The 26867-nt window shown below is 40.4% G+C and overlaps 1 protein-coding gene across 2 annotated transcripts in view; it reads left to right on the top strand.

The window, feature by feature from the left end:
- The first annotated feature begins 4616 nt into the window (after window positions 1-4616).
- NFKB1 (nuclear factor kappa B subunit 1) overlaps window positions 4617-26867 on the top strand; it is a 57565-nt gene continuing 35314 nt past the window's right edge. The window contains exons 1-4 of one of the 2 annotated variants that reach the window (XM_039550788.1): window positions 4617-4698; window positions 16000-16049; window positions 17170-17254; window positions 24485-24522. In XM_039550788.1, the coding sequence (XP_039406722.1) occupies window positions 16008-16049; window positions 17170-17254; window positions 24485-24522 (165 nt within the window). In that variant the 5' untranslated portion in view covers window positions 4617-4698; window positions 16000-16007. Of the gene's footprint in view, window positions 4699-15999; window positions 16050-17169; window positions 17255-24481; window positions 24523-26867 lie in introns of both variants that reach the window. The other variant, XM_039550789.1, reaches the window with a different exon arrangement.

The following is a 26867-nucleotide window of genomic DNA, read 5'->3' as shown; positions in this document are numbered from 1 at the left end:
CTGATCAATGTAATCAGATAGGAGTTAAAAGTATGTATCATTCAGATGGACTAAATACTATGAAGAGAAGCCAACCCACTCATATATTAAATACTGACTATAGCACAGGATATAAATCATAACACGGGGAGGTGGGAAGAGAAGGGAGTGAAGGCAGTGAACTGGTAAGAACCTGCTGCCACTGAACTCAAATGGCAAAAAACCATCCCTCTACCTTCAGTGGCCAGCCAAGGTGTTATACAGGTGAGTGACAGATGAGTGAATAACTCACAATCTGAATTAGGCCCAGATTCTGGAGAACTGACTGGTGGTTCATTAGATTTATTACCAGACAGCACAACTCTTGACTGTAACACCACTTGCTGGAGCAATTTGCTTTTGGCTCTAAGCTGCATGTCCTTCACATTGCTACAGTGCTACATACCACTAATGGTTCTCTAAACAGTTTCTATGAACAGAACCATTTCTGTTCTGTCAATACATGTACATACTGTTGTACAGTGTTACACTGCTCAGCCACTAAACCTGGACTGCCAAGTAGGACCAGCCTAGGCAACACTTTTGGAATGTATGCTCTGCATGAAGCAGCTTCAAGGCTCTGATGAACTGTTCAGTTCACAACTTCTCACAGCGGTCTGGGCAGCTCCATTGAGAGCAGCTACCCTGCAGCAAGTTCACAGAGAATCTACAAACCACCACTTTTGGTGTAACTGGGAGGTTTTCTATGAAACTCTCTTTACTATCTGCCAGTGTAAAAGAAAAGGAAGAAGGCCTAGCATTACACAAACTGAGGGGAGGCTAGGCTAACCATTCCAAAAATTATACACATCAAATCGCCTTCTCTGTTTGGTTCTCTCCATGTCTTTTAGGAAGTGATACCCTATATGGTATCACAGCTATGAGTAAATGTTGAGTGCTCCCTTTCTTTTTTACTTCTAGCTCTCTCCAAAGGTTCCCCTTTCTCTATTAATTGTACACATCAGCCATGTCTACAGCTTTGTGGTTCTCTCATTTAAGTCTACTAAATTAACTCCCCTGCACCTGCCCCTCAAGAGCTGTTCACTACTGAAACCTCCTGCTTCAGCTCTGGCACCCTTACCCAAAACACCAGAAATCTAGTCTATTAGTAAAGCTACAGGTCTGAAACACTGTGGAGGTATCATGAGATCCCAGGTCTGATTTGTGGCTCTGGTGGAAGCAAGCAAGATGTGCATTTGGGATATGGCCTGTGTAGCTACAGGAGACACCACACTGTTTGAAGCCTTGCAGGGTGTTGCTGTGTCCATCTAAGTCTGATGAAATATATGATGAATTGAGGCCAGTTCGTCATCCACCAAAAATGACAGAGATGACAGAAAGTACTTCTCATGAATGCTGCAACCTGGGGATTCAGCAGTGTCATTGAACTCTATACCCTGCGAGCTGCCGTTCAAATCATTGGCTTTGCACACGTCCTTTGGCTACTTAGAATGTTATTTTAAATACAGTTTCTATCGTCAGCTTCATTAGGGCTTCATATACATTCTCAAAATGATGACACCATCTTAAAAATACAACTGGTTTGGGTTTTTTTACCACATTGTCTTCCTGTGTTAGTGTGGATTCAAGCTATGGGAGACAATGGTAATGCCAACAGCAAATGTTGGCTGAACACTGACAATCTCTGTAAGACTGGAGTGTGTTACGATGATCACTGGCCACTACGTAAGGCAAATCAGTTCTCAAGTTAGAACTTCTGGGTTATCTGGATGAAAAAGAAATAATGGATTGACCAGAAATAGATTTGGATAGTATGGCATAGCAGTTCAATTAAGATGGGCAGCTGAAAGCTTTAAAAGGAAGTGTCTCTCAGTAGCTATTTTAGACTTTCCCTTATCTTTTCCTGCTTTTGCATCAAACCTACTACATTAAAGGGAGTGAAAAGAGCCTATCCTTATTCCAATACATACCCCAGAAGAAAAAAATTATAAGAGACTTTAATGAATTTTTCCAATCCAGGCGTATCAATTAAAGTAAAGATTGATTATTTTAAAAAATCTCCGCTTGTCTTCATTAGTTACAGGATTAAAAAGTACTGAGGCCAATGATTTCTGACCTTGGAAAGGGACCTGTATTCCCAGAGCAAATCTAGCAGAAAACAGACTCAGCTTCTAAATTGCATCTGCATATCAGGAAACTTAAATGTACCCCACCTGACTAAGGTGAAACAGCCTGGTGAAGTGTTCAGCTAGAAAGCCTTTTCTTCGGTGCATCTGCCCAGCTACCAGAGACACGGCTACAACCATTTCACAATGCTCCCCTCAGCTCAACAGCACACATTTGTTCCGTTGGGTTCAGGTTTAATCACCTGCTCTTCATCGCTGAGCTGATACTGTCCAGGTACCAAAGTATCTTGACGGTAATAGTGGAAACCAGTGTTATTCAGGAAATAGGCAGCACTTCATCACTGCAAACCACTGACTCTGTATTATCTGCCTGATTTCCTCAGTGGCTGGAATAGGATTATTTGGCTCTTCAAGTGGGAATCTTGTGCTATAAAGCAGTTCATTTATCTAGAGTGTCCTGTGAAGATAATTTTACCAGGCTTAGAGCCTGTCACTACTGTGGGTTTCAGCAGAAACAACATTTCTATTATGGTACTAAGCTCTTAAAAAGGCAAATTTATGCTTTAAATATAACTGAAGATTTTATTTTAAAACCTAGATGTTTCTGGAAGCTGATTAAGATTTCACAGGGAAAGCTGAGCCTGAGTACTTGAATACGTGTCCTTTTAAAATAAATCCACCAGGTAAGTCTCCTAAGCTTTGGAACTTTTCCACCTTGTCTGATTTCCTGGTACTTGTTCATACAGGTTTTGCCCTGTGAGCACGCCTTTGATTAGCTGTGACATGGCACCTTCCTTTCAAATGAATCTTACTTTGAAACTTCTTTGTATTTAAAATCCATCTAGTCTTCCTTCTTCAACGGCTTTGGGACACAATTCTTTTCTCACTTGTCCTATTAATTCAGTGTATTTGCATCCATAGAAAAGATTAATATTGGGTCTTGAATGTCACGGAGTATCCCCATATAATAAGGAAAGTATGTTTTACTCGGAAATGCTGAGTCATTCTCAATTCCCAGTTTGTACTGGGAAGAGAATGGGGGAGTACATTTTTAGAATTGCACCACAGAGCATGAGTGGCAACCCAAAAAAAAGGAAATTGCTCTCTCTTCATACATATGTATGCATAACCTGTAGGAAATTTCAGTTCTCTTGTCAAAAAAGCAGAGAAAACCCTTTGGATTTCCAAGCTCCCTTTTGCACTCTCAGCCCTAATTTCAAATGAGCGTATCTCTGCTCCAACCCAGAGATGTGGCACGAAATGTAACATCTGAATCTGCTCCCTTTCTGGTAGAAGTACCCCTTTCATTTTGTTGCAGTCAACAGGTGGCTTATGATTTAACCCTATTTCTTTTGAATATATTTTTGCTCTAGGTTACAGTTCCTTGCTTCAACATGAAAAAGCAACAGTCATATACCTTGGTTCCTTTATATGTTTGGGGGTTTTAAAATCCTTATAAATGATGACTTCCATTAGTCTCATTCGTGAAGCCCCATGTCATGTGGCCTTAGCATAACAAAATCCTCCAGAGGTGTGCTGCTTTCTGGGCTAACACACATTCGGTGAGCTCTGCAGGATGCTCATTCGAGGCACTCTTCACCCTTAGCAAACCAGACGCTCATTCAGCATAAAGATATTTCAACTTGTTTAACATAGCATTTGTGCCAATTAGACGTGCCACTAGCTGACTTGCTTCAGCCTTGGTTACATGTGTCTGGGAGACCTGGTTACTGTGCTGCAAACCTGGATTTTGGTATTAAGAAGTGTATTATTGATGGCTGGCACTGTTTAACGGAAGTCACCTGGGAGCCTGCTCTGCCAGAAGCGGTGTAAATCTATAGAAAAAGGGTGCTGTGTAGCCTGTACTCCCTGTTCAGGGATGTTTTCAGGCATCGGGTGGTAAGCCATCGGGAAACTTCCTTTAATGAAGTGCCTGGGAAAGCCAGCCAGCAGCCAGGCACTGCGTGAGGGGGGTTAAATCCACTCTATGCAGTCTCTCTTCCCTTCCAAACTTTACATTTAGAGGTAAAAAAAACCATTGGCAGCCACCGGGTCGGGCCCGTCTCCACAGAGGTGTCGCGAATGCCGCCGTGCGCCAAGAACGTGAACAAGGACAGGACTACTCTTGCGGCGATGGTAACTGCCCTGGGATGAAAGGACTCGCGTATTTACGCTGTTTCACCCGGGCGGGAGGGCCTGTCCCCGGCACAGGGATTTCGTGGCCAGCGGGTGGGTTGGTGGCAGGCGCTCCCCGGCTCCTTCCCCGCCGCCTCCGCGAGAGCGCGCCCGGGGCGCCGCGGCCGCGGCTCCTCCTGCCCCGCCGGCCGCGGCTCCTGCCCCTCCCCGCCCTTCGCGCTGCCGGAGCGTCAGCGGGAATTTCCAGCCAGGAAGTGCGGCGGGCTGGGGGCAGGGGCGGAGGCTGCGCAGGCCGGTGCCGGGCGGGCGCCCTCGCCGGCGGAGCAGGCGGGAAGGAGGGGGAAAGTCCGCGCGGAGCCAGGACGCGGGCGGCGGCACGACGAGTTACATGGAGCGGTGCTGAGGGACCGCCGGCGGCACAGCACGACGAGGAGGAGGCGCTGCCAGCCCTGCCCTGGTGAGCCCCAGGCGGCCCCTGACCCGCCGCTCGCTGCCTTCTTTCTCCCCTGTCCCCCTGTCCCCACCGCGGCGCCCGCCTGGCTGGGCTCCTCTGTCCCGCAGCAGCGGGAGCGGGTCGGGAGCGGGCATTTCGCTGGGCTGGGCGGGGGCAGCGCGGCAGCCCCGGAGCGCAGCAGCCCCGGAGCGCAGGTTTGCCGCGGGAGGCTGTGGCCGGCGCCAGGAGCAGCCCCGCTGGAGCGCCGGGAGGAATTACCGCGGGATTCGCCTGCAGCCAGCCAGGAGAGGGGGCGGGATGCCGGGGACGGCTTTGCTGCTGCTGTGTTACAGGGGTCTTCCTAGCGAGGGAAGGGGTGTCCGTGACAGGCTGAACAGTAAAGTGAAAAAAATTTGCAAGCCCAGGTTCTGCCGCTCGCACAGCGGGTGCTCGTAGGCAAAGGAGGTGCTGCTTTTGTCGCTTCTGGTTTCGAAGGTGACACACGTACGTGCTGAACCTGAGACACGGCCGGGGCACGGTCACCGGCCGCGCTCGGGAGTGCAGGTGGTCACCACGAAAACGTGGGCTTGATACTGGCAACTTTGGGTGTCCTCGTCTTGGGTGCAGCAGACAGTATTAAAAGGTACGACATAGTGAGGTTTTTAAAGGTAATTTAGTAGTAAGTGATGAAATCGAGAAGTTCTCATTGCGACGAGGAGTATTACTACGCTGGTTGCTCGGTTACGTTTGACGTTGAAAGCCGAGGATATCGAACTTCTCGTCATCACAATTATTTTTTTAATCTGTTGATGCTTTCTGCTTTGATGGTGGCTTGGGTGAAGAAGTGCTACTGATGTATTTTACATGAATGTAAAACGGAGAGTATTGTTTCTGTGACATGAGCTATGTGCTATTGGGCCATTATCATAGTGTGTGTACTGATGCCTGATTTCATTCAGATAAGTAAACGTGAGTGACTGTAAGCATTTGGGGAATAAGACTTTGGAGGCAAGGGATGATCTGCTGCATTTCAACTTCCTGTCTTAAAACACACAAAATCTTTGCTTAAGAATAACATTTTAAAGGAAATACAGATGATTATTATTATATATTTTTATTTTTAAAAATGGTTTTAAAGTGCTGATTATATTTGACATGTTTTGTGCTTCAGAAGCCCTCTTTTCACTTACTCTGTTCACAGAGAAAAGTGGATGAATTCTTTGCTCTGTCACCTCGTGCCTTACATGCTGCAAGGTGCTACACCACCCCTGTCAAGCTCACAGAACAGGATTGAAAAGAGAGCACTTCGATTTTATTGACATCCGGAGTCTCTGTGCTATGTACTGTGTAGTATCAACTTTTGAAATAGTATTTCAGTCAAAGCATTTGTATTCTTTCATAAAAGAAAGTAGCTGCCCGTTCTAGGAAAGCGTTAACCAAGACGTCATTCTAAGATAGCATCCTGTGTGCAATGTTTTGTAATCTACAGAAATGACTACAGTTTATGAGAAAATGAAAGAGAAAAAAGCAGCCTGTAACCATCCAGAAGCAGATACTCTGTTCTGCAATCTTCCCTGGCCCAAGAATTTAACTAACAGTTATGCCAAAATGTTATTGTCAGGATTATGCCACAGAGTGTGGAGATTTCAGGGAATCTCAGTGCTGAAATCCGTGCAAGATATGTTAAATATCTTAATTTGAAATACTAAACAGAAGGGAAAAAGCCTTTTTCTTTCTACCCTTTGTCCCCTTTAGAAAGAAAGAAATGTCAGTCGGTGGTAGAGTCATCAAAAAACGTAGTTACTTGCTCATGCAAGAAATGAATACATTTTGAGTTGAGGTTTTAAAACAGAACAGCCTTTTGTCACTTTGCATCATGTTGCATGTTTTTAAAAAACAGTGTGTTTTAAAACAGCAGATAAACTTCCTATCTGTACTCGCTTTTTTCCAGCAACACCTTTGGTAATGTTTTTGTAGTATTTATTTCGAAATCAGAAAAGTTTGCTGGATAGAGGTGTGCTGGGACAGAGAACAAGAGTATTTTGGAAGAGGGAGAGAGGGTGAAAAGCAGACAGTGGTGTTTCAATTATGTACACATCTGAAAATTTCCTGCTTCATTTGTTGAAAAGTAGCAGTTCTGGTTGTTTCTGTGTTACTATGTATTTTACTTCTAAAAATTAGTTTTAATAATAAATCTAAGTTTACTTTAAAATTTTACTTTTAAAAATTCAATAATAAATTTACTTTTTCCCTTCAGGCAGCATTACGTGAATTCAGTAATAGATACCTACAAATAAATACCACTGATGCAAATTTGCTACTTAATAGATTTTTGAGTTTCCTTTTCATTGCTGCCCTTTCCAAAATCTTCCCATGCCACTTTCTCATGAATACCTGCAAACTCCAGAAATATGTTCAGTTAGGAATTCATTTTATTGTGCATATTGCTGTCTCTGGAAGGACAGAAACTGTTTGAAGGCCTCTGAGTCTTTACTATCAAAGGTGCTTGTAATGCAAAATAGATGTAAAGATACAGCGAAAGACAATATATCTTTTACTAGCTTACAGTTGGCTTTCTGATGTAGCTAGTGTTGAGAAAGTTCACCTGTGGTCTTCAGAGATTCTGGTTAATTCCCCGTGTTTTCATAGATTGCTTCAAACTGTACTTGCTAAAGTACTTTCACCTTTCAGTGCTGTAAGTGTTTGCCAACTCTAAATTCAAAAGTATCAGTCATAAAGAAAATTGTTACTCGTTTATGTAAGCAACTAATGAAAACTCTACAGTTAGTTAAAAAGCCTTTTTTTCAACTGAAAAGCTGATAGCTTTCCTTTGGTTCTCTGAATAAATAACACAGCTATTGTAAAACAAACAGAAGATAATTAATGTTTCAGGTAGGTAATGAAAAAGCAGTTCCTGGGTTTGGTCACTTTTAGCTCTGACACAGGTTATTTTAGATGTGGAAGTTGTAATTTGATGGCCTTTAAATAAGCTGTGAACCTTTTATGAAGTTCTGTGTTGATAGGATCATAATTATGGTTGTCATTAACTGTGCCCTTAGGTCAGTCAGGCACTAAGTTTGCATCTAGCTTTGAGCATAGAAATAATTCAGTGGATCTTCTTCAGTGCTTTCATTTAAACATGTATTTTGATGAAGCACTCTTGACAGTTTCAAAAGTAAGGCCTTAAAAGATGTTTCTAGTTATTATAGTCTCAAGGTAAAATCCTTTGTTTAGCATTTAGGTGGAGCTGACAGATCATGTGGGGAGGAAGCTACTACTGCTACTCCCAGCATTATTTCCCCCTTTCAACTTCTATGTTCTTTTGAAAAGCAGTGACAGATAGATACACAATCTTTTTTTCCTTCATTTAAAATACTGACCTGAAATACCCCTGTATTTCATTGTGTCCTTCAAGCAAACTGTCAGCAGGTCAAGAGCAAAGTAGGTCTGAGTTGTGTGGTTTGGGTTTGGCTTTATTTTTTTGTTTCTTCTAAAGATCATACTTCCATCTGCTTAAAGGCGGACAGATTTTAACACACAAATGAAGTATAAACAAAGGAAGCCGGTGGGTTTTTTGGTCTTACTAGTTTAGTCCAAGTGAGTTTTGTTGTGTCATAGGTTACTGTAGAACATTGAGACTGCAGGGGTTTTACGATTTCTTTGGAAAAAGCAAAAAATTAAGCTTTAGTTAGCCACTTGGCATCTGTAGATTTGAAAACTGGGTATAACTGCGATGGTGCTGGACTCAGCTCTACCTGTTTGGCTCCTCTTACTGGTGCTATTTAAGTGATTGCTTCTATCATGTTACAATTTCAGTGGCTGTTCAGAACCAAAAGGACGCTGAGAATTCCTTAGTTCACCTTTGTGATTGCAGTGGTAACAGCCCTTGCTATTTTCTGAGCCCACTTTTGCCACTGGTGTTCATCAGGTGAGGGACTGTGTCTTCAGTAGGAGCCCAGAGCCTGTGTGACTGTACCTGGTGATACAGCAAACCTTGTGTGAACTGAACTTCTGCAATCCTGGGGTTACATGTTGGCTTCTCAGAAACACTGTTCTTCCTGTGCCCTCTCTACCCCCAAAATAAAAGGAAAAGCTTTGCAGTTTAGTATTAATGATTCATTACACTTCAGGCTTATGAAATGGGTGTGTGTGGCTTGCTAAAATTTTACTTTGATGGACAACTTTTATATGAACTACAGCTATTTGTAAAGAACATTCAGTGATTCATCTTAATCTGGAGGAAAAAGTAACAGCATTTTAACATCATATTAGGGTTAGTTCTAGTAACATTAGCACTCCACATGGCTAAAATTCAATGTAGTTACTGGAACTGTTTTGCTGTGTTGAACCTCAGTATTTTTACATCTACTTAGCATTATACATGTACCAGAATATGGTTGCCATATATTTGAATACCATTTATTCCTTTGATTTAAGTTGCTTTGAATGTGTTTTAACAAAAACATTCTAACTTTATTCCAACAATATTGTGGAAAAACAGTTTGTATGTTTATGGCATTTTAGCATTTCCTCTTGACATATTAGTTCACTACTTTGATACTTGGGAAAGGAATAAAACAAAAATTCTGTTTGCAAACATAGTTAATAGAACATCTTTTAGGTAGTCCAGTTACTCTTTGCCAAGGAAATTTTCTTACGCTTTGATTTTCTTCTTTTCAGATTTAGTAGTTACCTGCTATAATAAATTTGATTCTAGATTTCATAAAAATATTATGCACCCAACCATTCTGATTTAGAGCACCACACTTGTGAAATCTCAAGTACTTGGGATTGATTTAATTTCCTAAATATTCTGTAGTTTTTATACTGTAGTCAAGTAATGCTATCTGCTCATGACTGAAAATACTTGAAAATTTTAACTTCAGCAATTTTAAAATTTTAAAAATACACTGACACAATTGCCAGGTCCCACCCAACCGGAAATAATAAGCAGGCTTAATTAGTCACAAGAGGAGGCAATTTGGGTTGTTATATTAGAAAAACAAACAGTGTCATTTAGGGTTATGTAGTGTTATTGCAGCTGCAACAGCGTGTGGATGACAAAAATGGCAGAGGAAATTAGAATCTTTGATCAAAATGCCTCTCTGCACAAACTTTTGCACTTGTATACTGAGAAATTGCACTCAAATCTTTATTGTGAGATTACACATCTTTGAAGTACCTGAAGGAATGTGAAAAATACAACTTCCTTATGCAGCTTTTGCAGAAATTCAGTGTTGTTTCCTTAAAACAGCTCCGTACACCCCCAGGTATTGAAGTCATAGCTGAGAGAAGAAATAGTAGTAAACATCTCAACATTTAAAGGCAGATTTCAAATCTGCTTCATTACTGAGTTAAAATCCCTTCAAAATAACATAGTTGGTGGGGCTTCATGTCAATATGAGTGAGTTAACAATCGCTTCTTGTGTTTTTTAACATGCTTTTGTTTCCTGTTTGTCCTGAAGACATCTATGCCAATATTGTGGGTGAAAGTATGCATGACGTTGCCTTAATATTTGAGTTCTGTTTACTTTGTGTATTACAGAATGCTTTAGCTGTTTATCTTCTCTTACTTTGAATTAAAAGTTTTGTGCTCTGGAGCTGTACTTGCAGGACAAGCTATTCTGGGAAGAATAACTGGGTTCCAAGGGAAATGAAGTGCTGGTTGAATTCGAGAGGTGGCAAGAAGGAAGGTGAAAATGCTGTGCGTTGAACGGGGTGGGCAGCATCCTGACTTTGAAGGAACTGCAGTGGTGAAGGCTTGAGACTGAACAGCTTGGATCGGTATCTCTGCTCTATCAGAGCAGATCGTGCTCTGGCCTCCAGCCAAAATCATCTCAGCAGTTCTCGTCCTGCTTCCAGCCCTGACCCAGCAACCCAAAGTGGCTATTGCACAATACCTTTTCCCAGCATCTCTGTCTGGGAAATGCTGATCTCTGAAACAATTGTCCCTATCCAGATACAGATCATGTTTTGCAAAGGGTGGAAGACTGAGGCTCAAGGATGGATAGTTGCCACTTAAGGAAGAAACAGCAGGTAAAACACGTTGCCCTGTCTGCACAATACAGCAGTTACTCAGTACTTCATAGCTGCTACAGGAATTCTGAGAATTTGGTGCTGTTCCTAAAAACATAGTTCTCTGTAATGAGATCATCTGCCAGGCTTTATAGCCCTGATGTAGTAAAAATGTACTTACAATGTATGAAACAGATACATCTTTTGCTTCATTTTCATCCTTATTCCTCTCTGTTTTTACTAAGCAAAATAAACAGGCTAAGAGCATAACCACACTGAATTTAATTACTTTCATTCAGTGTCCTGTTAAAGAAGTTTATTTTTAACAAGTGAATTCCAGTGAAAGCCAAGTTAAAGAGAAAAAGCACTCTGCTAGAAAACTTTCAGGAAGAATTGTTCTTTCAGTGTATCAAGTCAGTTGAAGTGTAGTAGTTGAGTTTCCTATTGTGAGGCTTGCTTTCAGTATCCCAGCCTTGAAAGGTGAGAACGGGTTGATGTAAAACATCTCATAAAGTAAGAGATGGCTTAAATAAATTTCCTCATGGAAGAACGTCCATCAGGCGAATTTCAGTTCTCAAGTGGAATGAACTGAGTAATAAAGATCATGATTGTCTGTAGAAAGGTAGTAGGAAGAAGTCCCATTCCAAGTTTGTAGGGGTTGGATTGGATACTGGTGTCATAGAAAGCAAGGGTTTACCTCATGCTCAAAATTCAGGCTGGAAAGTTGAAGAGAAGTAAAAGGAAGGATCTGTACCCTTGACAAATCAGGGGGGCCTGAAGACAGTTGGGTATGGAAATTTATCTTGCTTTTTAAAAGGTAAACAGACACAGTGGATGTTGAAGAACAACTGGGAAGAGGTCTGAAATCACATTATTGAGATAAAGAGAAATGAGAATTCTTGTTCGTGGATTACAGCATTCTTATGTTAATATGCTGTTTCCATTTTAAATGGCTGCTCCTTTTGACGCTTTAGAACAAATATTCAGAATATAATAAGTCACATTCTTCCAGCTGTGGCTACTTGTGCCTCGTGTCATTTGGTTATTAAGGAGGAGCAGTGGTGCAGAGTACCTGCCATTGGTTGTTTGGTGCAACAGTCCTCTCCCATAGGTGTATACATGTCTTCCTAGGTGTTTTCTCTTTTTCTCCCTTTTTAAACTTTTTTGACAATAGCAATTGTCCTGCTGTAAGGAGAAAGGAACGTGTATGCATATGCACAGGCATACACACTTACCCTCAGAAGGTACAGTTGTGTGGTTTTGGGCAAGTTTAGCTGGATTTTGTTTTCCTGTTGCACTAGGAGCTAAATGAAGTTTCTTCAGTGACCTTTGCATTTTCTCACTTATAAATACTGTGAATTGAAATGTCTAGTTTCCTGTGCCCCATTATCTGAAAGACTTCAGATGCTCTCCAGGGTGGAGACTAGTGTGGTTGATTGTGGTGTGCAGGTGTTGGGGGTATGTTTTTATTGTAGATTTTAGTTTGGTGTACAATTTGTGGGAATTGGATCTTATGCAGGAAGCAGGCATCTATAATAACATGAACTTCCATGAAACAGTTTTAATCCAGTCATCTTCAAATGAGAGTGGTGGCAATTGGTGACCCGTAATACAGCTCATGCAATGAGAGAATGAGCAAAGCTACTCGAGGTAGATGCTAATCTTACCACCTGATGCATATGGGAAAGGTGCTTAGAAACTGGAGCAGTTTGGGAAGAGGCCAATTGAAGGTCACACAGTTAATGCTAGGGTCTATTTTATCTGTGTCTTTCTAGGGTTTTAATCATGTTACTGACTGCGGATTTGCACCAATTTTCATGTAGGAGGAAGTGCAGGGATTTGTTAACTTAATAAATCCTAAGGAGACAAATTGTAATTTGAAGGTAGGGCTCCCAGAACATTTTTATTATCTGTTTGGCTTTGGAGAGGACAAAACATAGTGAAACTGAGAGTGTTTTTAGTCACTTAGAAGGGTTATTTTAAACAGCTTGGTTAATCTTTGTCTAGGCCCTGATAAGGCAATCAAGTGTGAGTTTACATACACAAAGGTGTATGTTTGCACATCTAAATTATAATCTGTTTATAATAAACTGGTTTAGCATTCAGGCCAGAGAGAATGTCTTTAACCTCTCCCCCAAGCACTGCAGCTGACTTGAACACAAAAAGATCTCAAGTAAGAGGCATCTGTGCTTTTGGTGTGAGAGAGATTGTGTTTCATACCGGGTTAGACATTCATTAGTACCCACCTACAGCCGACTGGGTGGTATGTGGGTAGTTACCTTGCTGCTTCCAAGTGTAATGTTCATAGAATAATGGAGTAGTTTGGGTTGGAAGGGACCTCACACATCATCTAGTCCCTACTCCCCCACGTACTCTGGGTGGAGAAACCTTCCACTACCGTATGTTGCTCAAAGCCCCCATCCAACCTTCCAGGGATGGGGCAGCCACAGCTTCTCTGGGCAACCCGTTCCAGTGCCTCACCACCCTCACAGTGAAGGATTTCTTCCTTATATCTGATTTAAACCCACCCTCTGTCAGTTTAAAGCCATTCCCCCTCATCCTATCCCTACACATCCTTGTAAAAAGTCCCTTTCCAGCTTTCCTGGAGGCCCCCTTCAGGTACTGGAAGGTGCTGTAGAGCCTTCTCTTCTCCAGGCTGAACAGCCCCAGCTCTCCCAGCCTGTCTGCAGAGGAGAGGTGCTCCAGCCCTCTGAGCATCTTCATGGCCTCCTCTGGACTCACTGCAACAGGTCCATGTGCTCTTTGTGCTGAGGAGCCCAGAGCTGAATGTAGTGCTGCAGGGGGAACATCTTTAAAGGCTGCTGTTTTGCTGTCATGTCACTGTTCACTGCAGCAGCCAAAAAGCCAGAAATTACTGTTTTCAAAAGGTGAAATTGAAGGACTGATTCAGATGGACGTAGGGTTTTTTTTTTCTGTATGGGGTCTAATATTTACATCAAAATACTTCAAAAGAAAAATTTTCAGAAGTAATGCCTCTGCGCTATTTTTTCCATTTTGTTAGAAAGTCTTGTATTGTGGACATGTAGACGTGACCAGGAAGCATGGCAAGTGTGAGAACACTGCCTTTCTCCCCCAGAGTGCTGCAGGAGGGAGAGGGGTGCGGGCTGAGGAACTAAAATAGGACAAAGAAAATAGAACCTACTATTACATTTATCCTGTGGGGCTCACAGAAAAAGCTGTGAGATGCTTTGAAAGTTTGGCAAAGTATATGTTTAGCAAACAGGCAAGTGGGCAGATGCCATTCATGTTAGCTCCTCCGAATATGTTATTTTTCTGAACAAGCAAGTTTACCATGTCATCTGGAAACTTCAGGATTTTGGAACACAATTTTACATATGTGACTCATGAAATAGTAAGTGTTTAAATATGAGACATCACAAAACAAGACTTTTAGGACCAGTTTTTATTCTATTTATGGAGAAGAAACCTGGCATTTGCACTCACAGTTACCTAATCAGGGTGGAACAAGAGGGTTCTGACACTCCATAAAAAAAAGTTGGCTGTTGAGGTCTTCAGATTGTTTTCTGTAATATCTACACCTTTCACTAAGAAGCGTTTGACAGAAAATGTTTCAAGTTATTTCAGTGATTCAAGTAACTTGTCAGTTGGTGATAATGTTATTTATATTCTTTCTATGGAACAGAATAAAAACATCTTAGTACTTTTTGTTGTATCCTGAAGGTTTTATCATGCCTTGTTTGTTGACTTCTGCCATAAAGATGAATAATAACAATGGCAAATGGTTGATGAAAATAATGCTTTCCAGAATGTGCCTATGAGTTAATGTGATTGACTGGTGTTTTCTTTATCTTGCTAAAATCCTGTTGTGTTAGGTGATGAAGTACAGCATGGGTGACATTGGCTGCTTGTTATATCTGTTATTAACTTTTGGCTGAAATCTTATGACCAGTTATTTGATATTTGCCCAAATACTACAAGTAAATATTGCCCAGTAAATATTTCTAAAATGGATTTACAGTCAGGTGCGTACTTCTTTTTCTAGGTTAAAAAACAGTTGTATCCACATGAACCTCTTTTTCATTGAAGTCATCTGTATATTGTCTCCTACTTCTCCTTTTTTTTTTTTTTTTTAATTTTCTACTTTGTGGGGGATGGGTGACTATGTGTTGTCTTTGGAGCTTGTTAACAAGTAGAGTTGGGCCTCCATCAAAATGAAGTACCCAAGTATTCCAATTTTCCTTTTGATATTTGCCTTTTTAGTTCCTGTAGAAGGTCCATGGTGACTCAGTTTTTCTTTAATGATTTACTGATCTCTTGCACCTCTCTTTGATAGTGTGGTAGGTTTTCTAGCAAAGTTCTCTTTGCTGGCTTCTGTTCACTGTGATGGAATATGAGGGCCAGAGACCTTTTTCTGTCTTCTCTTAGTTATTAACCTTATTTAGTGTCTGTTGCATGCAGACATGAGTCTCTTGAAATAGTGTTACTGTTAGTTTCAGATATTCCCTTGGAGAGCCTTATTTAGAGAGATCAGCATAGGTGAAATTGCAGTTCTTTTGGTAACATCTCCATGAAAGGAAATAACACTAATACTAGTATTTTCTAATAGACCTAATAAATGCCTAAGAAAATTCACAGGTTCTTCTACTGGCCCACTACTGGTCCCAGTAAAACTACGCCAAGCTAAACTTTTCCAGTGTCCAGCATTTACATGTAGACCTGTGAGAAAGAGTTCTGGTATGCTGTGCATCCATAGCTGTCGTCAGTGCAGAGCTGTTGTGCATGCTAAGCACTTGTGCACCCCTGGAAATAAAGGTGTTCAAAATTAGTCAATAATTGATTCCTGGTTTTATTTAAAAATTTTTAAAATACTGTCTGTTCGTTCTTGGGCATCTTTATTTGCATTTAGTAATACTTCACAAGAAAACTGTTCGGGTTCATTCATGAATGCTCATCATGTTCTTTTTATTGTATAAAAATAAAAAGAGTTTCTGCTATTTCTGTGGTAATGATTTTGCTTAAAGTCTAATGGCAGAATAGTCAGAGCAAAGATGGAAACAATTCCTGATTTTAAGAAGTTTTGACTTCTAGACTTTGACTATAATTTTTAATTTCTTGGCAATAGGCAATGGAAAATCCTATTCTGTCCTTACACTGCCCCTTCCAAATACAGAGGAATTTTAGAAGTATTTTGGAAATCATTAATGTTATGAGTAAAATGTGTCAGAAATTGGGCTTTTAACTCTGAGCATTTTCCAGGCTTCTCTATTGCTCTACACTGTAAAAAAGAAAAAAAAAAAGGGGAGTTCTAATCATGTTTTTGTGTTTCAGGACTTAAAATGGCAGAAGATTCCTATATTATGGGAGTATCTGATCCCCAAGTAAGTGAATTTCTGTATTTTCAGTATCCCTGTATCCTCTCCTAGCTCTCTGTTTAGGCTTTCTCTCATATTGTCTTGTTATTTCCTAGGTTTAGCATGGACATAGAAAAGCATTCTGCGTTGGCAGAAATTAGAGCTTTTTTCCTCTAAGGTGGTTTTTATGTGACCTGTAAAGTGCCTTGCCACTGGTTAATGGCTGAAATGAGAAGGAAAGCTAGGCCTGCTGAATTAAGCAGTTGAAAAAAAATACTTATTTTTATGCCCTGCATGCCTGTGACACTTGCTCTGAAATTTCTTCTGTGGTGGACATTGGACTCTTCCTGAAAATAAAGTCCCTTATGCCCTAAAAGGCCCTTTTGTGTAATTTTTTGGGATGTTTGCATTTACAGTGATGACTAAAATATTCCTTCACTCGCACAGATCCGTAGGCCTAGCTCTTCAGGAGCTCTTCCTGATTTTCTTGTATCATTTCATAAATTATTTGAAATGTGAGAATTGTGCTTGGGTGAAAAGTTTTAAGTGAAGAACAGGTCATTTCTACTCATCCTAATTTTCAGAAAGCAACTGTTTTCTCCTTTATGCTTGCTCCTTTTGGGAAGAAGATAGATTTATACCTGACAGCAATTACAGTAAGATAAGATAAGTGTTTAAAAATAAAAAAAAATTAAACTTTAACTTAAATGTACTGATTTTTTGCATTAGAGCTTGTAAATATATTTACATAAAGAATGTAGTCTGGTGAGGTTTAATCACGGAAGTGGAAATGAAAACTCACAGGTTCTTAGCAAGGCCTTGGGCAGGACATCTAGGGTCAGATTTTCAGAATTTACTGTATAAGCTCTTAGAATTTATAGTTGTTAGTGCACATAAGCAAAATGGGTGTTTAGAAACTATGCTGAGGTCGATGCGGTCTCATGATTCTGGTGAAACTTGGGTCTGTGCTGTCAGCTCTGCAGTGCTGTTGCCAGCAAAAATAAAAGAGGTATGAAATGTTTCTGTAATTCAGCAAGGTGTTTGCAGTCTCAGTATTTGCAGAGAACTTTGAAGTTCTTTGCTGATAGATGTTTTATGCAACTATGTATACATGTAATAATGAGGAGTATGTTTTCTTTCAATATAGATGTTTGCAGTGGATCAGTTCATGGGAATGAATGCATTTTTTAATAGTACAAATTACATCACTTCAGACTTACCACTACGAACAGGTAGGAACCCTCTCTGATGGTGCTATTGTCTTGCTGGTTCTTCCTGTTTGTTTTCTTTTGAGAAGTTATTTTCAGAGCCTTTTTTTGTTTACCAATTTGTGTGTCATAATAATAGATTGCAAAGTTGTCAACTAGATTTTTTTATTACATCTTTTTGCATCTCTTTCTTCCCCTCATGAAGCTTTCAGCAGTGAGGCAAATCTGATTTTCTTGTGGCTTGTACAGAAACCGAAAGTTGCAGCAGTTTCCCAGGTGAAACCAGGACAGTGAGCAAAAGGCTTTTGAGTGACCTGTGTTATAAATTACTTTGTTGAGGCTTTTTTCTAAATTTGCACCTTCAGCAAGTTACTTGTTTCTGTTGCCGGTTTGCAGACTGCAACATGTGCTTCTTGTCCTTTGGAATGCTGTTGCATTTGTTGTAGTAGTTCTTAAGGTGCTTGTTTTTCACTAATAAAATGTAGAGAATATTAACTTCCTGTACCATTCGAATCTGTTTTTCCTTCTCGGTGACTTCTCTGTTTCCTGTGAAGTGGCAGTGTGGTATTAGAAGCACCCGACAATTTCCTGAATAATAACACAAGTTTGAAAGCTCAGACAAATTTTGTAACAAACCACTGAAAATAAGCAAAAAGTATTCTGCAAAGGTCTGATAAGCAGTTCTTACAGTATGCTTCCAGAACTGTAAGAACAAATACAAGTCTCTTATAGCTCAGTCAGTATTAGCTGCTCCATCAACCTTGGTCTGATTTTGCTTATTAAAATTCTTTATAAATATTACTTCTTGCATGAATTTGGAAAACTCTTTTCTCCTGCTTAGTCTATTAGAATAGCTGATAGAAAAGGAAGAAGGAAATAAAATTTTACTTAGAAGGTTTTTCTCAATATATATCTCTGATACAGCTATTCATGTCTTTTACCATGACAGCTTTCTCTTGTTTGACTCTGTTGTATCAGGGTGTAGCTGGTATCTTATGGCAAATTACTTTCTTTAGTTGAAAGTGCAAGCCACTTCTGACTGCAACATTTGATATGCTGAACAGCTGTGAGGGTGTAAAGAGTAAAATGAAATAAGCGTCTAACGTTTTCCTTCATAGGTAAAATTCCACCCTAAAGTAACAATAAATGCTGCTTTTAAAGTAAAAATTAAAGCATGCTTACTGTTTTGGTGTTCCCTTGTTTAAACCATTCTTGTTTTCTTGAAAGAGTAGTATCAAGAAAGGATCAAGAAAGACATGGTGCAGATAATTTTGTTTCAAGATAAAATGTTCTCATGAGCAAAGCTCTTGACAAATACAGAAAAACATCCAGCAAATTAATGTTGCAATCATTTGTTTACAGTGTATTTTTATTAAGGCAGATAAAATTATTCAGTAAGATTCATCTGTGTAGGATTAAAGGGCTTGTGCATTGTACACCAAGGGGTTTTTTCACCTAGTTTCCGTTGAACAAATAAGGTTATTGAAATTGCCCTGTAATGAGCTCTTTTTACATTTACCTTTTGAGCTTACTCTGTATTCTTCATGCCAGACTCATTCCATACTAATTATTCAGATATATAAAACTAATTTTCAGATAACTATGTCCTGTCTAAAGTAGAAGCAGCTGTTTTCAAAACCATGTCAGGGAGTCAGGGATTCACTGAATTCTTCAGCCACAGAAAACTCTTACTGGGCTAAGTCTAGCTCTGCCCTTAATTTGCAAAATTGCTTCAAAAAAGGCCTTCTTTTATAACTGCCACTGCTCTTGTCTACTACTGCAACATAGGTGGCAAGTTCCTTGTGCACAAAATGGGATTCAGTAAAGGATTCTGGATTTGACGTTATCTCAAACAAAAAGTTAATCATAAGATTTTGGAGAGGTTGATAATTTCAACAGCACCTGATGATGCCACAGTCATTTTTTTTCTTGAACATTATCCCAGTAATGCTTGCTTACTCGCATGCTTGAAATCATGCTGGGTTGTTACTATGGACTAGCTCTTCAGTTACAAGATAATATAATAATTTTTACATTCTATTTTACTGATTTTCGAACAGGGACTAATGATTTCTTTCTATTCAGTAAGTTCAGTTTAAAAAGTCATGTGGGATTTTCCGAAAGTACTTCCAGCTGAGATATGGAGAGAGTCAAATAAAGGTTCTAAAAAGGATTTTTCTCTAGGACGGTTGGATGATTAAGGCAGAAAGAACCAAAGACATTAATTGTTCCTCATGATTTGGCTGTGGTGCATATATCTTTCGGTCTGTGCATCCGTATATGCACAATGTCAGACCTATTCCATCGGCAGACAGGTTTAATGTATAACCCTGGATTGCCATGTCGTGCCAGCCTGGCTGAATCAACAAATAGCTGGGGAATTTGGGGACTTTCTGGTGATAGATGTTCTGCTGTTACGTTAATATTTACAGTAATAGTAGAAAACCTTTGAGATGTTGGGACACAGATTTTCTCAACATTGTCAGTGCTCAAGTGTCTTTGTGTGCTTCTTTTTCTCTCTGGTATGTCCATTTAAAAAAAAAAATTAGGCTGTTTTGTTATTTTGGCTCTAAAGCTGTAGTGGTTATGTCGTTTTTACCAGCAGCAAAGGCAGTACCTCACGAAGTCAGCCTTTTCTTTGGCCTGCTGGGAAGTATCCTGCCTGTGATTAGGTAGGTTAGGCACTGATCCTCAGTGGCATTGGGGATGGAGGCAGTGGATGGGGATGTATTTAGGCAGAGTAAAAGCAGGTGCACATCAGTGGGATGTCCACTGTGTAGTGAAGAGACAAAGTGATGCCTTACATTAGAGAGGAAATGGGCAGAGCTCTGAGCTAAGCAGCTTGTAATTTTGGGTGTTTCTTACTCCCTCATGATGATACAAGGCCATCTACAACCACATAACATGTGGCAGTTAGAGGTGGGTTTGGGAACTGTGTAGTTGTTTTGGCTTCAAGAGGCTCTGGTCTAACTAGCTGTTGGCATTAAGGTGGTGTGTTTTTAAAACTTTGAAGTTGAAGCAGAGCCATCAGGAGTTGAGCAGTACTGCCTGCAGGCTGCTGAAATTAATTTTCTGCTATTTCTTTAACCTCCTCCGTACAGCCCTCTGTGACACTTGCTATGAAAAAATGAGAAGGTCATAGAGAGAAAAAGAAGGCACTTAAAAAAATTTATTTCATGTTTTTTCAGAGAGAGATAATGTTAGAGGTTCAAGGAAGCCAGACCACCACGAAAAAAGAGATGAGTGTTCATTTTCCCTGTTCCATAGCAGTGGCCCTATCCTCAGGAGCTTGGGCAGACTTTCATACCATTTCTGGTGTTCTTTCTAGATCTTCTGTGCTTGTGTTTGGAAGAGTGAACTGAGGGGACAAGTTAAGCAATGTCCCATATGCTACTTGCTTTAAACATTGTGCTTTGAACACTGAAGAGCTGGTATTCAAGAGAGTATTGCTGTGCAGGGGAATCCCTGAGGGGGAGGGCGTGCAAATGCTACAACAGGCCTTCAGGAAGGATAAGGCTCTAGATCTGCAGTCTGAGCTTTTAGCAGCAAGGTGCCACTGCCAGGATGGACACAAGAGAGTTGATGTGGGATTTAACAATCATAACCTGGAGGCTACAAGCATTTCCATCCATGTCCACAGAGCAAAAGAGCAGTTACAAGGGTGAGATGCCTTCTGGGAGACCCACCAGCAGAGAGGACGTGAGGGAAGAGTCTTGTCCACAGGTCATTGCAGGTTAAATTGAATGCGTTTAGGTACTAGAAAAGCTGTTAAGATACAGGGCCCCACTAGTCCAACAGAGTTGCCAGGCTTGCAGGGATATCCCACCTACCTCAGAAACCCTTTTTTCCCACACCCTTGCTGTGGTGGGAAGGTGGAATCAAGAGGGAGCCTAAGATGGGTGCTCCTTCGGAAGTGTGTGTGTGTAGGGTGAGGCCTGTCGAGAGGAAGAAAGAATGTAAGTGGTGAGAGTGTCAAGGGGCAGGAGGGCCTCTGACTCAGGCAGGAAGGAAAATGAAGAAACTTGGCAGTTGAAGAAGACGTGGGGAAGTGGGACTGTGACTCAGACTGGAGTGGGATGCGAGTCAGTCTGTGGCAACCGAGGCGAGAAGGCAGAAAAAGAAGCCCTGAAGCATGGCCAGGATGTGGCAGTCTGCACCAAAGCCCATCCAGGCTGGAGAAGCACACATTGTAGTTGCAGTTCTTGGCCTCCCGGCTGTAGCAGTGCCAGGCAAAGCGTGAGGAGCGCTCCTGTCAAAACTTGGCTCTTGGCAACCATGTGTAGAGACAGCTCCGTGACTGTGTCCTTCAGCCTCTCTGAGGGCAAAAGTAGATCATGAGCTATGCATTAAGTAGTGTTCCTTCTTGTGGCTGTTGAACATTTAAAAGGGTTTGCTCATTAAACAGGAACTTGAATCAAACAACCTTCCAGGCTGGAACAAAGGATCATCACAAATCTTGTCGTTCTAAGTTCCTCTTACAAGGTGTTCATCTTCAGGTTCCTGCTCTTTGCCTGCTTAGACCAGACACGCCTACTAATAGAAACAAAATATTAAAAACTTCGGTGTGCAAAACACTAAATGTGTTTTCTTTTCCGCATGGGAAAGGATGAGAGAAAAAAGGAACCACACATAGCCAGTGTTAGGCTGTGTAATGTGCTTCTGGGAAGTATTCAGAGTTCAGTGAAAATAGCTATATGAGACCTTTCACTAAATAAAATCCTTTGTATAATCAAAATAATATGCCGTTTATGCCTGGATGTTTTCTTGAATGCTGCTGGTTTATTTTTAAGTAGCATTTCAGATATAATCAAGTGCTTTGCATTGGAATGCCTTCTCTGTAATGATCCTTGGGTCTGGTTCAGATGCTATACCAGTGAATTACTTAGTCACTGGTAAAAAAAAAACCAAACGGAAAATCTTTAGTCATACAACCCAAAGGTTAAAATAAGACCTCAAAAAAACATTTTAAATACATTGCTATATGATCTGTATAATGGGGTTGATGATAACAGACATCTAATTTGGCTTTGTGCATTCACACTGCATGATTTTTGCACTTCTAGTGCTGGTATATAAAATACTTTGATTTTTTTTATCAGCATATTTGTATGCTTTTTATAAGCTTTTTTTTTCCCAAGAGGTCAGAATAACCAGTCCTCAATTTTTGATTTTCCTGAGTTTTCACAAGTGCCATGCAAGGTCAGGGCATTTCAGTGGTATGAAGCATTTTCCTTTAGTTTTCCAATGTGCCAAGATAGTGTATATCCCTCTCTTAGGACTTTGAGTTTCCTTATCTTGAGGAAGAGTTGGAACTTGGGTCTGCTGTGTCCTGGGGGACTTCTGCAGCCACTTAGCCATTGGATAAGAACACTTCCTTTTCTGGCTAATGTTTGAGAGAAAGCAGTAGTATTTTGTGCTAACCCAATGTGCATGCCTTGAAAATGAATTCCTAAGAGGAGAAGAGCCAAAGAACAATTACTTGGCAGATCATGCCCTGGAGGCTTGGTTGAAAGCTGAACTACACACAGTTGTATTTTAGGTGCATTATTTCTGCCAATGCGTAGAAAATACACAGCTTCTGGATTGTTAAAATACAAATTTTCAGGTGCCTAAAGCATGAGGAGCGTTAGAGATCTGTGAAGAGAGGTCTTTAATTTAAATGCTGATGTATTGCTTAAACCCAGCTCAGCACATCTTGACTGTTACAGACAAAAACTGAAACACAAGGCCAAAGCTAAATATTACTGTACATCTTTTCAAGGTCCTGAAGTCCAAACTGGTTTTCCTGCTTTGTAATGCAGGATGATGTGTATAGGGTCATGAGTTCAAGTAGCGCTGTTCACTTTTTTAAAGAAAAGTACAATTGATGGACTTGGGAGATAATTTATCTTTAAATGGGAAATTGTTGTGACTGACATTTGCAATATAACTTTGACATGAAGTTTGTTCAGTTGCTGAGTCAGCTAACTGCAGCAACAGAATTCTAATTTCATCTATTGTGTATTTATTAAAACTTCCCTGTTGAGAGAAGCTTGTTCAGTTAAGACCTATGCTTGATTCCTTAGCATTAATACCTTCAAGAGAGTAGAAGCTATGATACCGAATTCCAACAGGAGTATGGCCGGAAAAATGCTACATAGGTATTCACAGTGAAGCTGTCATTTGGGGTCTACCTTAAAAACAACTGATCTTTTAGCATTGAAATACAAATCATCTTGGCAAGAGACAGGGAAGAAATCATAGCTCTTGGAACTGTTTCGAGACTCAGGAGTGGCTTGCATTTTAAGAGGTATTTCACAGCCATCCACCCAGAGAGCTTTCCTTCTTGATATAAATAATCTAAATGATCAGAGTTGCAGCTCAGCTTTGATCAGGTGATGTATGCTTAACTCTGGTGGCACTGAGTTCTCACTGGATTTAGGGCATACTCAAAAGCTATATAAACTGGTGAATTTTGCATGAGGTTTATAGTATGAAGTTAGCCACTGTATGAGACTGAAAGTTGTTTAATGAAGCCTTCTTTAAATGACACAAATAGAATTTTAGTACAACATAATCCTAGGTATTGGCACCATGCTCAAGATGGATCTCAATATAGAGTCTGTATTTGTAGTCAAATTGAGTGTGTTTGGTCTTTTTAGAGGCCCAGCAGAGCACTATATTTAAAAGTGTATCTGAAATTATTAAAACAATGTAAATTGTTTAGTCTTCTCAATTCCAGGGTTTTTTTTAAGTAGTTCTGACTGTTGGGGCATGTTGAGACAGCTTGAATTCCCCCTGTATTCCTATGCCTCAGAGCTTCCCATTGGCTGTCTCTTGACTTTCAAAAGCACCTATTCAGTAGGAAGCCCCAGGACCAAAAGCTGGTGAGTGTAGTCTCCAGAGCCCCAGGGGTTTAAATACAAATGTTAACCTTAGCTCAAGAAGCCAGACTTCTTGTCAGTGGCAAGGGAAGGATCCCGTTGTTACACACCACTGCAAGTTTTAACATTTGCCCATTTAGGCTCTCTGAGCTAAAATTAACCTTTTTGATTTAATCCTCCTCTTCTTATTCCACTGGTCATTAGCTGAAATGACAGACTGCCAAGTGATTAAATAATTTATTGAAATTTAAGTTCTGAAGAGACTTAGATGCTTTCAAAAATTTTATATCAAGTCATTTGAGGACATAATCTTACCCCTACAACTTATATATTATTTATAGTAATAGAAATAAAATTTCTATTAATACTTTTTTTTCTTTTATGCTAGCAGATGGACCATATCTTCAAATCATAGAACAGCCAAAACAGGTAAGAGCAAGACTACATTTTGAAAATGTCTAAGGTAGCTATATTACTACATTCAGCTTTGAATAAACTTATGACTTAAAAAAGAGTATAGAAAAGGCTGAGCTCTCAGAACAAATGTGGCACTTGAAAATGAGCAGTTTTAACTCCTACTTTTGTACTTTGTTTCCTGGTTTGTTCTGTTTTCATCTTTGTCTCTTTCTGGAAGTTTCATAATACAAAAAACCCCAAGGGTTTTAAAAATACGCCTTGCTAAGTATAGACTCTTCATCTTAGAAGTGACTGTTACAGTATCCCAGTATTTGGAAATATAAATTAGTAGATCAAACATGGAAGATTTTTAGGATTTGTTTCATAGTTTTTGAAACACAGATTAAAAATAAAAACATGTAATTCCCAAGTTACAGGAACTTGTGACTTGTGTTTTGTTATTGTAAAGAAATGCAGTTGGCCTTTGAGATTCCTTTTGCTACGGTTGTCTGTTTTGAATAATCCAAGAATAATGAAGATAAGTACTTGAATGTAACTTTTTCTGTATTATGTAGCAAACACTGACCTATGCTCCTCTGACAGCAGAGAAGTCATTGCAATGCACTGGTTGGTTTTCATGCAACTGATGTACAAAGTAATTGCTGCATAAAGGTTGTCCTGAAGTGTGCCTGGGTATTGTTCCCCTTTGGCGGTGGCACCAGCAGCTACAAGGATTCCTCCTGAAGCTGTTGTGGTATGGAGGTGCCTTTCCTGTCTGTCCCAATGAATTGCATAAAATCCTACCTTATGGAGCTGTTCAGTAAACAGGGGAAGACAGTGGCTAAAAGCTTTCCCATCCTCCTGTTGGTCTTCTGCAGAAGCATACTGCAATCCAGTCTTCCTGGCAGGAGGCAGGGGAGAACATTGGTTTCAATCACACACCAAAGACATTTTTGTGCTTGAGCATCCCTTCAGGAACAGGACTCTTCATCATGGTCCTAAGTCAAACAGCAGTGTACTGTGAACTCTTGGAAGAATATGCTGCCTCTTCCTCATTGTTTTAAGCTCATCCCAAATCAGGCCGCGTCTCTGCATGGTGGGGCCTGCAGTGCACAGTCCATAAGGAGAAACTATTGTTTCCATGTGTGACTTCTCAGCAAATGGTTCCTCTCGTGGATTGCCCGTGTGGCAAGCTAGGCAGTGCTTTATAACGGTGTGATCCATCAGCAGAGTGATGTGTCCTGACTGCAGAGGTTGATTTGCCTTTTGCAGAGGTTGTTCTGTCTTTTGGACATCTTGAGTTCAAGCTCATCATAGCTGGGCACTTCAGTCACAGTACTGTGGGTCACTCAGTTCACCGTAGGAAGGCAATTGGTCAGTGTCCGAATAATAAAAGTTTACATTTGCCTGGGAAACACGTTTTTAACCTGAAAAGGCTTTAGTGAGATAGGTATTGAAGCTACTGCTTACAGAGTAATTTTAAGGCATATTGTTCACTTTCAGCTAATACAGACTTCAAATTCAGAGTTGTCTACTACTAGAAAGAAGCTGAATTATTCTTAAAAAAGGCTACAGCACTAACTGGTGCTATTTGGACAGACACTGGGCGCCCTATATAAGATGAGGATTTTGCCAGAAATTGCAGGACTGGAGAGTAGATCTGAAAGCAAAACTGGGGACTTCCATGAAATGTACTGTTCAGTAGAGTTAGAGTTAGCAGATACCTTTGCTTAAGAGTTGCATCTTTCGAGCCTTATAGATTACCATGTAAAATGAAGGGGACGTTCATCAATGGAATCAATGGAGAGCTGTGCTCTGGACTGGTTGTCAGTATCCTACAGATATATGCAGATGTCTATTTATGTAGCAGAGATGAAAACCAGCCAGAGTCATTTGAAGCTTTTGGGCTGTTTTGGGATTTCACTTGGAGATTCAGCTTTCAAGTGCTTTTCCCAGATGGAAGAAGTGTTTCTGTGTCATTCCTGTACTTTCCTTTATGATGCTTTGGACTTCCTTAGTATTTGCTTCAATTTCGTCCATCTAGCAGCAGTCTTGGGAGAGAATTCCTGCTCTTGCATTCTCTACATGTGAATTTTTATCCTATTTTAAGAGTATAAATAGATCTCTGTTTCAAATATCTTCACTTAACTTAAAGAAAAAAATGAGGTTGCTGCTGTGTATTAAAGTGAGAATAGAAGAGGTTCTCCAGGGCTACAGTTCAGTGATGCTTTGTTAAGCAGCACTCAGTATTTCAGGGATGAACAACTGTAACTTTTCCATTTGGATGAGTCTTGTTTGTGTGTGTGCATGTTCATGTTTGTGTGTGCTATTTCTCTTTTGGTTTAGTTTCTGAACAGCTTTCAAGTTTTTTTTTCCTT

The sequence above is a fragment of the Corvus cornix genome, chromosome 4 (genome assembly GCF_000738735.6).
Source record: "Corvus cornix cornix isolate S_Up_H32 chromosome 4, ASM73873v5, whole genome shotgun sequence".
Classification (NCBI taxonomy): Eukaryota; Metazoa; Chordata; class Aves; order Passeriformes; family Corvidae; genus Corvus; species Corvus cornix.
This window is presented reverse-complemented; position numbering and strand designations above follow the sequence as displayed.